The 12,797-nt window shown below is 39.6% G+C and overlaps 1 protein-coding gene across 1 annotated transcript; it reads left to right on the plus strand.

Annotated features, from left to right (window-relative positions):
* Window positions 1-8,801: 8,801 nt before the first annotated feature.
* ARL14 (ADP ribosylation factor like GTPase 14) lies at window positions 8,802-9,973 on the plus strand. Its single transcript, XM_030330119.1, has one exon. The coding sequence runs from the start codon at window positions 8,906-8,908 to the stop codon at window positions 9,482-9,484; it is 579 nt and encodes a 192-aa protein (XP_030185979.1). The 5' UTR covers window positions 8,802-8,905; the 3' UTR covers window positions 9,485-9,973.
* The last annotated feature ends 2,824 nt before the right edge of the window (window positions 9,974-12,797 follow it).

Consider the following 12,797-nt stretch of genomic DNA (forward strand, 5'->3'; position numbering starts at 1 on the left):
GGCTGTAGCAACTTCTTACTACGTATGTCTCTTGAGGCAAGGTAAATAAAAGCAAAAATAAACTAGTGGGACCTCATCAAAATAAAAATCTTCTGCACAGTGAAGGAAACAGTCAATAAAACTAAAAAGCAACCTACAGAATGGGTGAAGATATTTGCAAATGACATAGCTGATAAAGGGTTAGTATCCAAAATATAGAAAGACCTTATAAAACTGAACACCCCAAAAACAAATAATCCAGTTAAAAAATGGGTAGGGATGCCTAGGTGGCTCAGTCGGTTAAGCATTGGTTGTTTTCAACTTCGGCTCAGGTCATGATCTAATGGTTCATGGGCTCAAGCCCCACATCAGGCTCTGTGCTGACAGCTCAGAGCCTGGGACCTCTCTCTCTCTCAAAAAAAAAAAAAAAAAAAAAGAAAAAGAAAAAAAAGAATAAACATTTTTTAAAAATGGGTACAGACATGAATAGACATTTTTCCAAAGAAGACATACACATGGAAACAGGCACATGCAAAGTTGTTCAACATCACTCACCATCAGGGAAATAAAAATCAAATTTACAATGAGATACCACCTCATACCTGTCAGAATGGCTAAAATTAACAACACAAGAAACAACTGCTGTTAGTGAGGATATGGAGAAAGGGGAATACTCTTACACTGTTGGTGCAAATGCAAACTGGTGCAGCCAATCCGGAGAACAGTATGGAAGTTCCTCAAGAAACTAAAAATAGAACTAACCTACAATCCAGCAATTGCACTATCAAAGGATAAAAAATACAGATAGAAGGGGTACATGCACCCTGATGTTTATTGCAGAATTGTCAACAATAGCCAAACTGTAAAAAGAGCCCAAGTGTCCATAGGCTGATGAATACATAAAGAAGATGTAGTATATATATACAATGGAATACTATTTGGCCACCAAAAAGAAAGAAATCTTGCCATTTGCTAGGACATGGATGGAGCTAGAGTGTATAATACTATGTGAAATAAGTTAGAGAAAGACAAATACCATAAGATTTCACTCATATGTGGAATTTAAGAAACAAAACAGAAGACCATATTGGGGGGGGGTGCGTGAAGAGACAGGGAAACGAACCATAAGAGACTCCTAAAGATAGAGAACAAACTGAGGGCTGATAGAAGGAGATGAATAGGGGGATGAGCTATATGGATGATAGATATTAAGGAGGGCACTTGTGATGACCACTTGAGCACTGGATGGTGTGTGTAAGTGATGAATCACTGAATTCTACTTCTGAAACCAATATTGCACTGTATGCTAACTGGAATTTGAATAAAAAATTGAAAAGAAAAAAGATAATTTCTTCACAAATGTTCTTTCTACATCCAGAAGAGTCTACTTAATTTTTCTAAAAAATAAAATTTTAGGGGTGCCTCAGTGGCTCAGTTGGTTAAGCGTATAACCTCAGCTCAGGTCATGATCTCTTTGTGAGTTTGTGAGTTCAAGCCCTGCATTGGGCTCTGTGCTGACAGTTTAGAATCTGGAGCCTGCTTCAGATTCTGTGTCTCCCTCTCTCTGCCCTTTCCCTGTTTTTGTAAGCTCTCTCTCAAAAATAAATATATTTAAAAAAAATAAACAAAATATTAGTTTAATAAAAATAAAACCTGTATATCATATGCCTTTTTAAGCTCTTTTAAAAATCAACTTGAGGAGGAGGGGCCAAGATGGCAGAACAGTATGAAAGGTTTTTTTGCATCTCTTGTCCCTGAAATACAGAAAGATCAATGCTAAACCATTCTGCACACCTAGAAAACTGATTTCAGAATTAACACAACAATCTGCACAACCTGAACCACAGACCTCAGCAGGTATGCAGTGCAGAGAGGTGAACTGGGGAAGAGAGAAGCCACAGAGGGCAGGGAGCTGTTTTTGCTTGTGGAGAGAGGATGGAGATGGGGGGGGAGTTCAGGGAAAGCACCCCCCCATACACACCCAAATGCAGCTGGAGAGAAAAGAAAGAGTACGCAAGAGACTAAACAAAAAAAGGGAGAAAGGAGAGGGTTTAAATTCCATTAAGACCCTACAAACAGGGGGAGTGCAGAGTCAGAAACTCCACAGCTTGATATGTGGCGGCGCTCTGGTGGGAAGGGTGAATCCCCAGGAGCAGAAAAAAAGGTCCTCGGGCCACATGGCGGGGAGAAGTTTCCTCTGCTGGGAGGACATTTGGTAGAGGCTGTGTGGCCACCCCACAGGCAAAGGTCCCAGCAGATCCTGAAGAACAACCACATTTGCTCGTGTGGAACAAGGCTGTTAAGGGGGAAGCCTGGTGCCAGATGTGTGTTGTGATTTACCATAATCCCTGAAACCTGCTGCTGCTACACGATTGCATAACTTTTTCTGGGGCGGGCTGGCACCCAGCCACAGTCTCCAGGCATCAGCAGCAGCGCGGTCCTGTGAACATTCCTGGGAGCAGGCAGGCATCTGGCCATTGCTCAGTGAAACCCTCCCCCAGACAGTCAGAACAGGTCAAAGCAGCAGTCCCTCAGAACTGAGGGGTTGGGAAACACAGCTGCGTCTGAGATAAAACTCAGGAGGGAGGTGCTGCCTGGCAACCTGACGGCTTGGTCACAGACAGTGTAAAAGCAGGAAGTAGATGGAAGCCAGAGACAAAGGAGGGGTGTGCCATTGCTGATCAGGGAGAACAGAGTTCCGATACTAGAGGCTGGGTAGTTGGGTGACACCATTTTCACCCCTCCCACGCATGTGCATACACACCTGCATGCTCCACAACAATCCACCCCAGTAAGCTAAACAGCACCATCTAGTGGAGAACACAGCTGCTACACTAAACCCTGCCCAAGTGGGCCAACAGCGCTCTTGACAAACACAAGTCTCTCCGCCTGCTTAGTTTACAGACTATAAAGTCCTTCATAGTTTGACTCCTAGGGGAAACCTATGTAACTTCAATCGTATTTCAGTCTGTTCACTGATCCATCTATTCAAATTTTTTCTTTTTCTTTTCTTATCCTTGAATACAGAAAGAGAAAAAATTTATTTTCATTTTCCATTTTTATTAAAAATGTTTCTCTTTAATTTTTTTCTACTATATTTTTTATTTTCTTGTGATTTTTTCAAATTCTATTTTACTTCCATCATTTCATTTTATTCTATTTCACTGTATTCATTTTTTCAAATTTTCAAATGTTTTCCTTTTTTTTTTTTTTTTCATTTAGTATCTTTCCCTTTTTCCTCTAATCTGTCAAGCTCCTTTCAACAATCAGACCAAAACACACTTAGGATCTAGCATCATTTGCTTGATTTGTGTGTGTGTGTGTGTGTGTGTGTGTGTGTGTGTGTGTTGTTTTTAATTTTTTAATTTTAATTTTTTTACCTTATTAATTCCTTTTCTTCCTTCAAAATGACCAAATGAAAGAAATCACCCCAAAAAAGAATGGGAAGAAATGACAACCAGGGACTTAATCAACACAGATACAAGCAAGATGTTTAAGCCAGAATTTAGAATCACGATAATAAGAATACTAGCTGGGGTTGAAAATGGATTAGAATCCCTTTCTGTGGAGATAAAAGAAGTAAAATCTAATCAGGATGAAATAAAAAATGCTAAAACTGAGCTGCAATCTCAAATGGATGCCACGGCAATCTCGAATGGATTCCATGTATGAAGCAGAACAGCAAATCAGCGATATAGAGGACAAACTTATGGAGAATAATGAAGCAGAAAAAAAGAGGGAAACAAGGCAAAAAAGCACAATTTAAGAATTAGAGAAATCAGTGACTGACTAAAAAGGAACAACATCAGAATCATAGGGGTCCCAGAAGATGAAGAGAGAGAGAAAAAGGGGTAGAAGGGTTACGTGAGCAAATCATAGCGGAAAACTTTCCTAACCTGGGGAAAGACACAGACATCAAAATCCAAGAAGCACAGAGGACTCCCATTAGATTAAAAAAAAACGACCATCAACAAGGCACATCATAGTCAAATTCGCAAAATACTCAGTCAAGGAAAGAATCATGAAAGCAGCAAGGGGAGGGGCGCCTGGGTGGCTCAGTCGGTTAAGCATCCGACTTCGGCTCAGGTTATGATCTCGCGGTCTGTGAGTTTGAGCCCCACATCAGGCTCTGTGCTAACAGCTCAGAGCCTGGAGCCTGTTTCGGATTCTGTGTCTCCCTCTCTTTCTGACCCTCCCCCGTTCATGCTCTGTCTCTCCCGGTCTCAAAAATAAAATAAACATTAAAAAAAAAAAAAAAAAAAAAAGAAAGCAGCAAGGGGAAAAAGGTCCTTAACCTACAAGGCAAGACAGATCAGGTTTGCAGCAGACCTATCCACAGAAACTTGGCAGTCCAGAAAGGAGTGGCAGGATATATTCAATGTGCTGAATCGGAAAAATATGCAGCCAAGAATTCTTTTTTTTTTAATTAAAAAAAATTGTTTTACATTTATTTATTTTTGATAGACAAAGAGAGACAGAACACAAGTGGGGGAGGGGCAGAGAGAGAAGGAGACACAGAATCCAAAGCAGGTTCCAGTCTCCAAGCTGTCAGCACAGAGCCCGACATGGGACTCGAACCCACAAAACACAAGATCATGACCTGAGCCAAAGTCGGATGCTTAACTGACTGAGCCACCCAGGTGCCCCACAGACCAGAATTCTTTATCCAGCTAGGCTGTAATTCAAAATAGGAGAGATTAAAAGTTTCCCAGACAAACAAAAAGTAAAGGAGTTCATGATCACTAAGCCAGCCCTGCAAGAAATTTTAAGCGGGACTCTCTGAGGGGAGAAAAGAGGGAAAAAAAAAAAAGACCAAAAGCAACAAAGACCAGAAAGGACCAGAGAACTTCACCAGAAACTCCAACAGGCAACATAATGGCAATAAATTCATATCTTTCAGTACTCACTCTAAATGTCAATGAACTAAATGCTCCAATCAAAAGACCCAGGGTAACAGAATGGATAAGAAAACAAGATCCATCTATATACTGTTTACAAGAGACCCACTTTAGACCTAAAGGCACCTTCAGATTGAAAGGAAGGGGATGGAGAACCATCTATCATGCTAATGGTCACCAAAAGAAAGCCAGAGTAGCCATACTTATATCAGACAATCTAGACTTTAAAATAAAGACTGTATCAAGAGATGAAAAGGGCATTATATCATAATCATGGGGTCTATCCACCAAGAAGACCTAACAATTGTAAACATTCATGCTCCAAATGTGAAAGCACCCAAATATATAAATCAGTTAATCGCAAACATAAAGAAACTCCTTGATAATAATACCATAATGGTGGGGGACTTTAACACCCCACTCACAGCAATGGACAGATCATCTAAACAGAAAATCAACAAAGAAACAACGGCTTTGAATGACACACTGGACCAGATGGACTTAACAGATATATTCAGAACATTTCATCCTAAAGCAGCAGCATACACATTCTTCTCAAGTGCACATGGAACATTCTCCAGAATAGACCACATACTGGGGCACAAATCAGCCCTCAACAAGTACAAAAAGATCGAGATCATACCATGCATATTTTCAGACCACAACGTTATGAAACTAGAAATCAACCACAAGAAAAAATTTGGAAAGGTAACAAATACTTGGAGACCTAAGACCATCCTACTAACGAATGAATGGGCTAACCAAGAAGTCAAATAGGACAGTAAAAAGTACATGGAAGCCAATGAAAATGATAACACCACAGCCCAAAACCTCTGAGACACAGCAAAGGTGGTCATAAGAGGGATGTATATAGCAATTCAGGCCTTTCTAAAGAAGGAAAAAAGGTCTCAGATACACAACCTAACCTTACACCTTGAAGAGCTGGAAAATGAACAGCAAATAAAACCCCAAACCGGCAGAAGACAGGAAATAATAAAGATTAGAGCAGAAATTAATGCTATCAAAACCAAAAAAAAAAAAAAAAACCCCCAGTAGAACAGATCAATGAAACCAGGCATGCCATTTATTAAGTATGAGAACCTCTGTGCACTGAAAAGCTGATTGGGGATTTTGTGTACATGAACAATGTTTGCCAACTGTCAGGTTGGCTATAGGTTAATTAAATATTGAGTTAGGCATTATGATGTGGAAACTCCCAACTGTGAAAACTTGGAGGTCTTTTTTCTGACACCATTCAATTTCTTCAAAATATTTTTTTTAATTTAAAGTTTATTTATTTCGAGAGGGAGAGAGAGATCACGAACAAGGGAGGGCAGAGAGAGAGGGAGAGAATCCCAAGTAGGCTCTGCACTGTTAGCATGGAGCCTGATGCAGGGCTTGGAGTCTTGAAACATGAGATCATGACCTGAGCCAAAACCAAGAGTTGGATGCTTAACTGGAGTCACCCAGGCCCCCCAACACCATTCAATTTCTTTAAAAAATTTTTTTGTTTTTGGTCTAGAATGACATCTTATTGCTGAATGGTCAGCCAGCAGAGGTGCATGTACATGTGTTTTTTTTTCCCTGGTCTTTATTCAGATTTTTATTTACCCACCCCCTATGTTTTTAGTCCCTCATTTCATCTGTTCCCTCTGTATCTTGTGTATGAGCACTCCGAGCTTCACCTTTATCCTGCTGTATCAATTACCACTGTTAGAAAGAAAACCACAGGCTCAAAATGGAATCATTTGGGACAGGCTAAGTCACCAAACTGGGGCTTAATTCCTAACCTAACTGCAATTTCAACCTCCCCCCAGAAATAGGTCTTCACCTGCCAATCAGAAATTTTCTGAACAGCACCAATGAGATAATCTGTCACATGGGCTCTCTCCATCCCCCAAAGGAAAATGAGGTAATCTGTCTAAAAAGATTCCTTGCCACCCTTTTGCACTGTTGGTGGGAATGCAAACTGATGCAGTCATTCTGGAAAACAGTACGGAGGTTCCTCAAAAAATTAAAACTAGAACTATTATATGACCCAGCAATTGCACTACTATGTATTTATCCAAAGGATACAAAAATGCTGATTCAAAGGGCCACATGCATCCCAGTGTTTATAGCAGCACTATTGACAATAGCCAAAGTATGGAAAGGGCCCAAATGTCCATTAACTGATGAATGGATAAAGAAGATGTGGTAGATATATACAATGGAATATTACTCAGTGATCAAAAAGAATGTAATCTTGCCATCTGCAACAATGTGGATGGCACTAGTATTATGCTAAGCGAAATAAGTCAGTCAGAGAAAGACAGATATCATATTATTTCACTCATATGTGGAATTTAAGAAATAAAACAGATGAACATAGGGGCAAGGAAGCAAAAAAAAAAGATAAAAACAGAGGGAGGCAAACCATAAGAGACCCTTAAATACAGAGAACAAACAGGGTTGCTGATGGGGTGTTGGGTGGGAGGATGGGCTAAATGGGCAAGGGACATTAAGGAGGGCACTTGTTGGGATGAGCACTGGATGTCATATCTAAGTGATGAATCACTAAATACTATTCCAGAAATCATTATGACACTATATGTTAACTAAAAAAAAAGTTTTTTTTAATAAACATACAAATGTCCCCTGCCCTTCTCCCTAAGTGAAGATGACTGCCTGAAACAATCCTTTCTTTTCTTTTGCTAATAACTTTCTCGCCCTGTCTTCCTTTCTTTTTTTAATTTATTTTTTTAAATCGAAATATATTTAATACACAACATTACATTAGTTTCAGGTGTACAACGTAGTGATTCAACTTCTCTATATGTTATGCTATGTTCACAAGTGTGGCTACCATCTGTCACCACACAGTGCTATTATAACATCATTGACTGTATTCCTTATGCTGTGTCTTTTATTCCTGTGACGTCTTCATCCTATAACTGGAAGCCTGTATCTCCTACTCCTTTCAACCCATTTTGCCCATCCTCTGCCCCATCCTCCTTTTCATAGAAAGCTTCCATTTCGTACAACTCCTTGAAACTCCCCTTTACTTAGTAGAGCGGCTGCTGCCCAATTCATGAATCACTTCATAAAGCCAATCAGATCCTTAAATTTACTCAGTTGAATTTTGTTTGTTAACTTCACTCATCTTCCATCTATATTCCACCTTGCAGGATTTTGTTGAAATCTCTTGCCCTCTGATGGACTCTCCTACCCTTGTTATGGGTTTATATGTTCTTTTCATTCCTTCACCATAATTTTGGTGAAATCTTGAGGAAAGGAGATAAATACATGTATTCAATTTACCACCTTTAATCAGACTGCTTAATTTCAAAAGTGTTTGTGTTACAAACTCCCCCTCCCATCCCTCTAAATCTGGTCTTGTGAATAGTGTAAATTTTTTAGACAATTAAAGAAGTGTTTCTGTATATTATGGGAGTAAGGTTCAGATAATCTTGGGTGGGTTAAAGTATCCTACTGAGTAATCTGGACAAGGGGAAAGTACTAAAGATTCTTAGGGCAGTATGAGATAAACTCTTTCTTCATGACTTCATAAGTCTGGTTACTCATTTACAACCAGGATAAGATAAATGTTCAAGTAACTAGAGAAGTTCTATAAACCACTTGTAAACCACTTGGGAAGTTTTTATTCTACTACTGAACCATGTTCCCATAAACATTCGGTTACCTCTAAACTTCCCACATCTGGAAGAGAACAAGCTGTGGCATCACACCATGCTACCCCCTCCTATGTCCTACTCACTCCCAAAGAATTTCTCCTTTAAGTGACTAGAACATTGGCTGCTTACTCACACCAGATTCCTCAGGATTGGCTGGGACTGCAAATAAACTCTGTTTGCCTATAGTCAAGTTGATAAGCTGCAACATAAATGCACACAAATTCCCAGTCTTAAAATATAACATGAAGCATTTGCTATCTTCTTTCCTCCTATTATTTTTATGCGAGACCTGAAGAATAAACACTGTCCTTGGCCAAAAGAAAAAGGTCTTTGAAGAGAGAAAAAAACTCTAAGATGGGTCTACTGAGTTCTAAAAACCCACAAACCAAGCAAGCCCAGATTCTTCTTCTGGGACTTGACTCAGCTGGGAAGTCTACCCTCCTTTACAAATTGAAGCTTGCTAAGGATATCACGACCATCCCAACAATAGGTTTCAACGTGGAGATGATCGAGTTGGAAAAGAGTCTTTCACTCACGGTCTGGGATATTGGAGGACAGGAGAAAATGAGAACCGTGTGGGAGCACTACTGTGAGAACACCGATGGGCTTATGTATGTTGTGGATAGTACAGACAAACAGCGGCTGGAAGACTCCAGGAGAGAGCTGAAGCACATTTTGAAGAATGAGCACATTAAAAATGTGCCTATTGTCCTATTAGCCAACAAACAAGATGTGCCTGGAGCTCTGTCTGCTGAGGACATCACTAGAATGTTCAGAGTGAAGAAGCTGTGCAGTGACAGGAGCTGGTATGTGCAGCCCTGCTGTGCCATCAGTGGGGACGGGCTGATGGAGGGGTTCAGGAAACTGACCGGATTTGTGAAAAGCCACATGAAATCAAGAGGAGACACCTTGGCATTCTTCAAGCAGAACTGAGGTCCAAACAACGAAAGAGTTAGTGGTGAAGTTGAGAGGGTAATTTTCTTTTTCAATGCCAAGTGAAAAAAGCAAGTTGCTGAGTTAGCAAACTTTTCCTAAGATATGTTATTTCACCTAAAATTCAGCTAACCAACTTAGCAAATATTATTTTTGGCCAGGCACGTTAGTAAACTTTGTGGTTAATGATAAATTGAGAATGAAAATTTGATAATTTTGTGCATGTTGGATGAATCATAATAATCATGTTTGGGACCAAATAAATTATTGTTTTATTATTTTTATATGACTACTAGAACAAAGTTTAAGTAAAATTCTGATAGGTTCAGAATTCTTTCAGATGGTTTCCAGTTGTTACAGTCTTGAATTTCCACCATGCTCCTATGGAATAGCGAGTAAAAAAATGAACTTTAAATTATGGAGAGGAAAAAGTTTGATGTTAACACTTTGTAAATCTCTATGCCCTAAATAAAGTTTTGTTTTGTTTTGTTTTCCTGCATTCCTACCAACCTTTTGAAATCTATTGCCGGGATCTTCCTACAGTGAGTTAAACAATGAACTCCAGGCTGGTAATTGCCCACTAGCACAGGGAGAAGTTTATATCTTAAAGCTCTGGGGATCAGGGAAGCTAGCACCTTAGAGTTTAGGACAAGGCCTGGGTTTATCGCTCAGCTCGAGCCTATAGCCCCAAGACTGGCTTCCGTACAATTCAGTGTAACAGTTATTACTTGGGAGTATGTGTACAGCTCACTGTACTGATCAAACAGGAAACAGAGCCAGACTTTAATCTCAGAGACTTTGCAATACACAAGAGGAAACAACATAAAGCTAGTAGCTAGAATAGGTCAATAAGTACTATAACAGGAGAGACTCTTTCTGACCTGCTTCATGTAGGAGGCAGTGTTTAAGAAGGTCCCCAACTCCTGGGGACCCATGAAGGTGGAGGTTAGTCAGTGGAAGTTCCCATCACTGGGACACCCTGCAGAGCCACTGTGGGGGAGGGGAGAAGGCACTAGAGATTGAATTGGAATTCCCCTGAGAGGTTCAGAACATCCAGGGAAGTCCTGGTCCTAAGAGATGACACTTTTCTTCCTGCCCCACCTCTAAAAAGTTCATTTGGGCTAGAAGAAAGCCTCAATCCCCAACAGCAGTCCCTGGTGTTTCAAATATTAAGGTCACAGAGGAAAATATAAAGGCCAGTAAACCAAGGGTGCTAGACCCTAAATTACTCTCATGGTTTCCTTTTCACCTTAGCCATGATCTTTATAGCAAAGACTGGAGTGCTGCAAGGTAGGGATTCAAATAATAAAGAAGACATACACATGATAATAGTTACTGTTGGTTGAATACTTGTCTGTGCCAGGTATTGTGTAATTACTTTCATACATCTCCTCATTTAATGTTCACAACTGCCTGGAGAGAAGTCAGCATTATTATATCAATTTCACAGGTGACATTACTGAGACTAAACAAGGTAACAACAGTAACAACCACAAAAAAAAAACTACTCGGTATTTTAACTGAGGAGTGGCAGAGCCAAGATTCAAACTCATCTGTTTAACTTCAATGCCAGTAGTGTTACTTGTCATATTGTTTTGTAAATAACATATGGTGTCTGTCTTCAATGAACTTACAGTGCACAATTAAGAACAGATCCAAGCTAAGGGCACCTGGCTGGCTCAGTCCCTGCAGCATGTGACTCTTGATCTCTGGGTTGTAAGTTTGAACCCTATGATGGGTGCAGAGACTACTTAAAAAAATAAATAAATAAAATCTTAAAAAAATAAATCCAGGCTAGGTTAAAACTACCATATGAGGGGCGCCTGGGTGGCGCAGTCGGTTAAGCGTCCGACTTCAGCCAGGTCACGATCTCCCGGTCCGTGAGTTCGAGCCCCGCGTCGGGCTCTGGGCTGATGGCTCAGAGCCTGGAGCCTGTTTCCGATTCTGTGTCTCCCTCTCTCTCTGCCCCTCGCCCGTTCATGCTCTGTCTCTCTCTGTCCCAAAAATAAAAATAAACGTTGAAAAAAAAAAAAAAACTACCATATGATCCAGCAATCCTACTACTGGGCATATATCTAATGGAAATGAAATCACTACCTTGAAGAGATATCTGCACTTCCATGTTTAATTGCAACATTATTCACAATGGTCAAAACATGGAAACAACCTAAGCATCCATCAATGGATGAATGCATAAAGAAAATGTGGTATGTATATACAATGAAATCTTTTACGCCATAAAAACAGGAAATCCTGACATCTGTGACAACGTGGATGAAACCGGAGGGCATCATGTTAAGTGAAATAAGTCAGACAGAGAAAGACAAATGCTACATTATTTCACTTAAATGTGGAATCTAAAAAAGCCAAACATAGAAACAGGAAGTAGATTGGTGGTTGCCAGAGATTGGGGGTGGGGGAAAGGGGATATGGGGGGAGGTTGGTAATGGGGTACAAACTTTCAATTATAAGATAAATATGTTCTGAGGATCTAATGTACAGCATGGTGACTATAGTTAATAATACCGTATTGCACACTTGAAATTGGCTAAGAGAGTAAATTTTAAGCATTCTCATTTAAAAAAAGAAAGTAACTATAGGGCACCTGGGTGGCCCAGCTGGTTAAGTGTCCAATTCTTGATGTCAGCTCAGGTCATGATCTCACGGTTCATGAGACTGAGTCCCAAGTCAGGGTCTGGGCTGACAGCACGGAGCCTTCTTGGGATTCTCTCTCTTATTCTCTCTCTGCCCCTCCCCCACTTGTGCGCCTGTGTGCGCACGCACTCTCTCTCTCTCTCAAAATAAATAAACTTTATTAAAAAAAAGTAACTATGTAAGGTGATGGTGGATGTGTTAACTCAATTGTGGGAATCCTTTTATAATGTGTGTGTATATATATATATATATATATACACACACACACACACATATATATCAAATCATCACTGTACACTTTAAGATATTATTATATAGGTAACCTATTATATATTACATATAACATAATGTATTATAACATAATATATAATATAACATATAACATATTATATATATAACATATAAATTTTATTTATCAATTATACTTCAATAAAGCTGGGGCAAAAATAAATGCAAGCCAACATATGATACTTTTATATTAAGAAGGTTCTTTAAAAAACAAGCCAGGCAGAATAAATTAAGTGCAATAACAGAGATATAAGAAGGATGCTAAAGGACTGGCAAAAGGATCTTCTGATTTCAGGAAGATCTCAGGGGAGTGGTAAAAATATAACTTTCCCCTCTGTTCTTAATAAGTAATTTGATATGAGAAGTTTAT

The sequence above is a fragment of the Lynx canadensis genome, chromosome C2 (assembly GCF_007474595.2).
Source record: "Lynx canadensis isolate LIC74 chromosome C2, mLynCan4.pri.v2, whole genome shotgun sequence".
In the NCBI taxonomy this organism is placed as follows: domain Eukaryota; kingdom Metazoa; phylum Chordata; class Mammalia; order Carnivora; family Felidae; genus Lynx; species Lynx canadensis.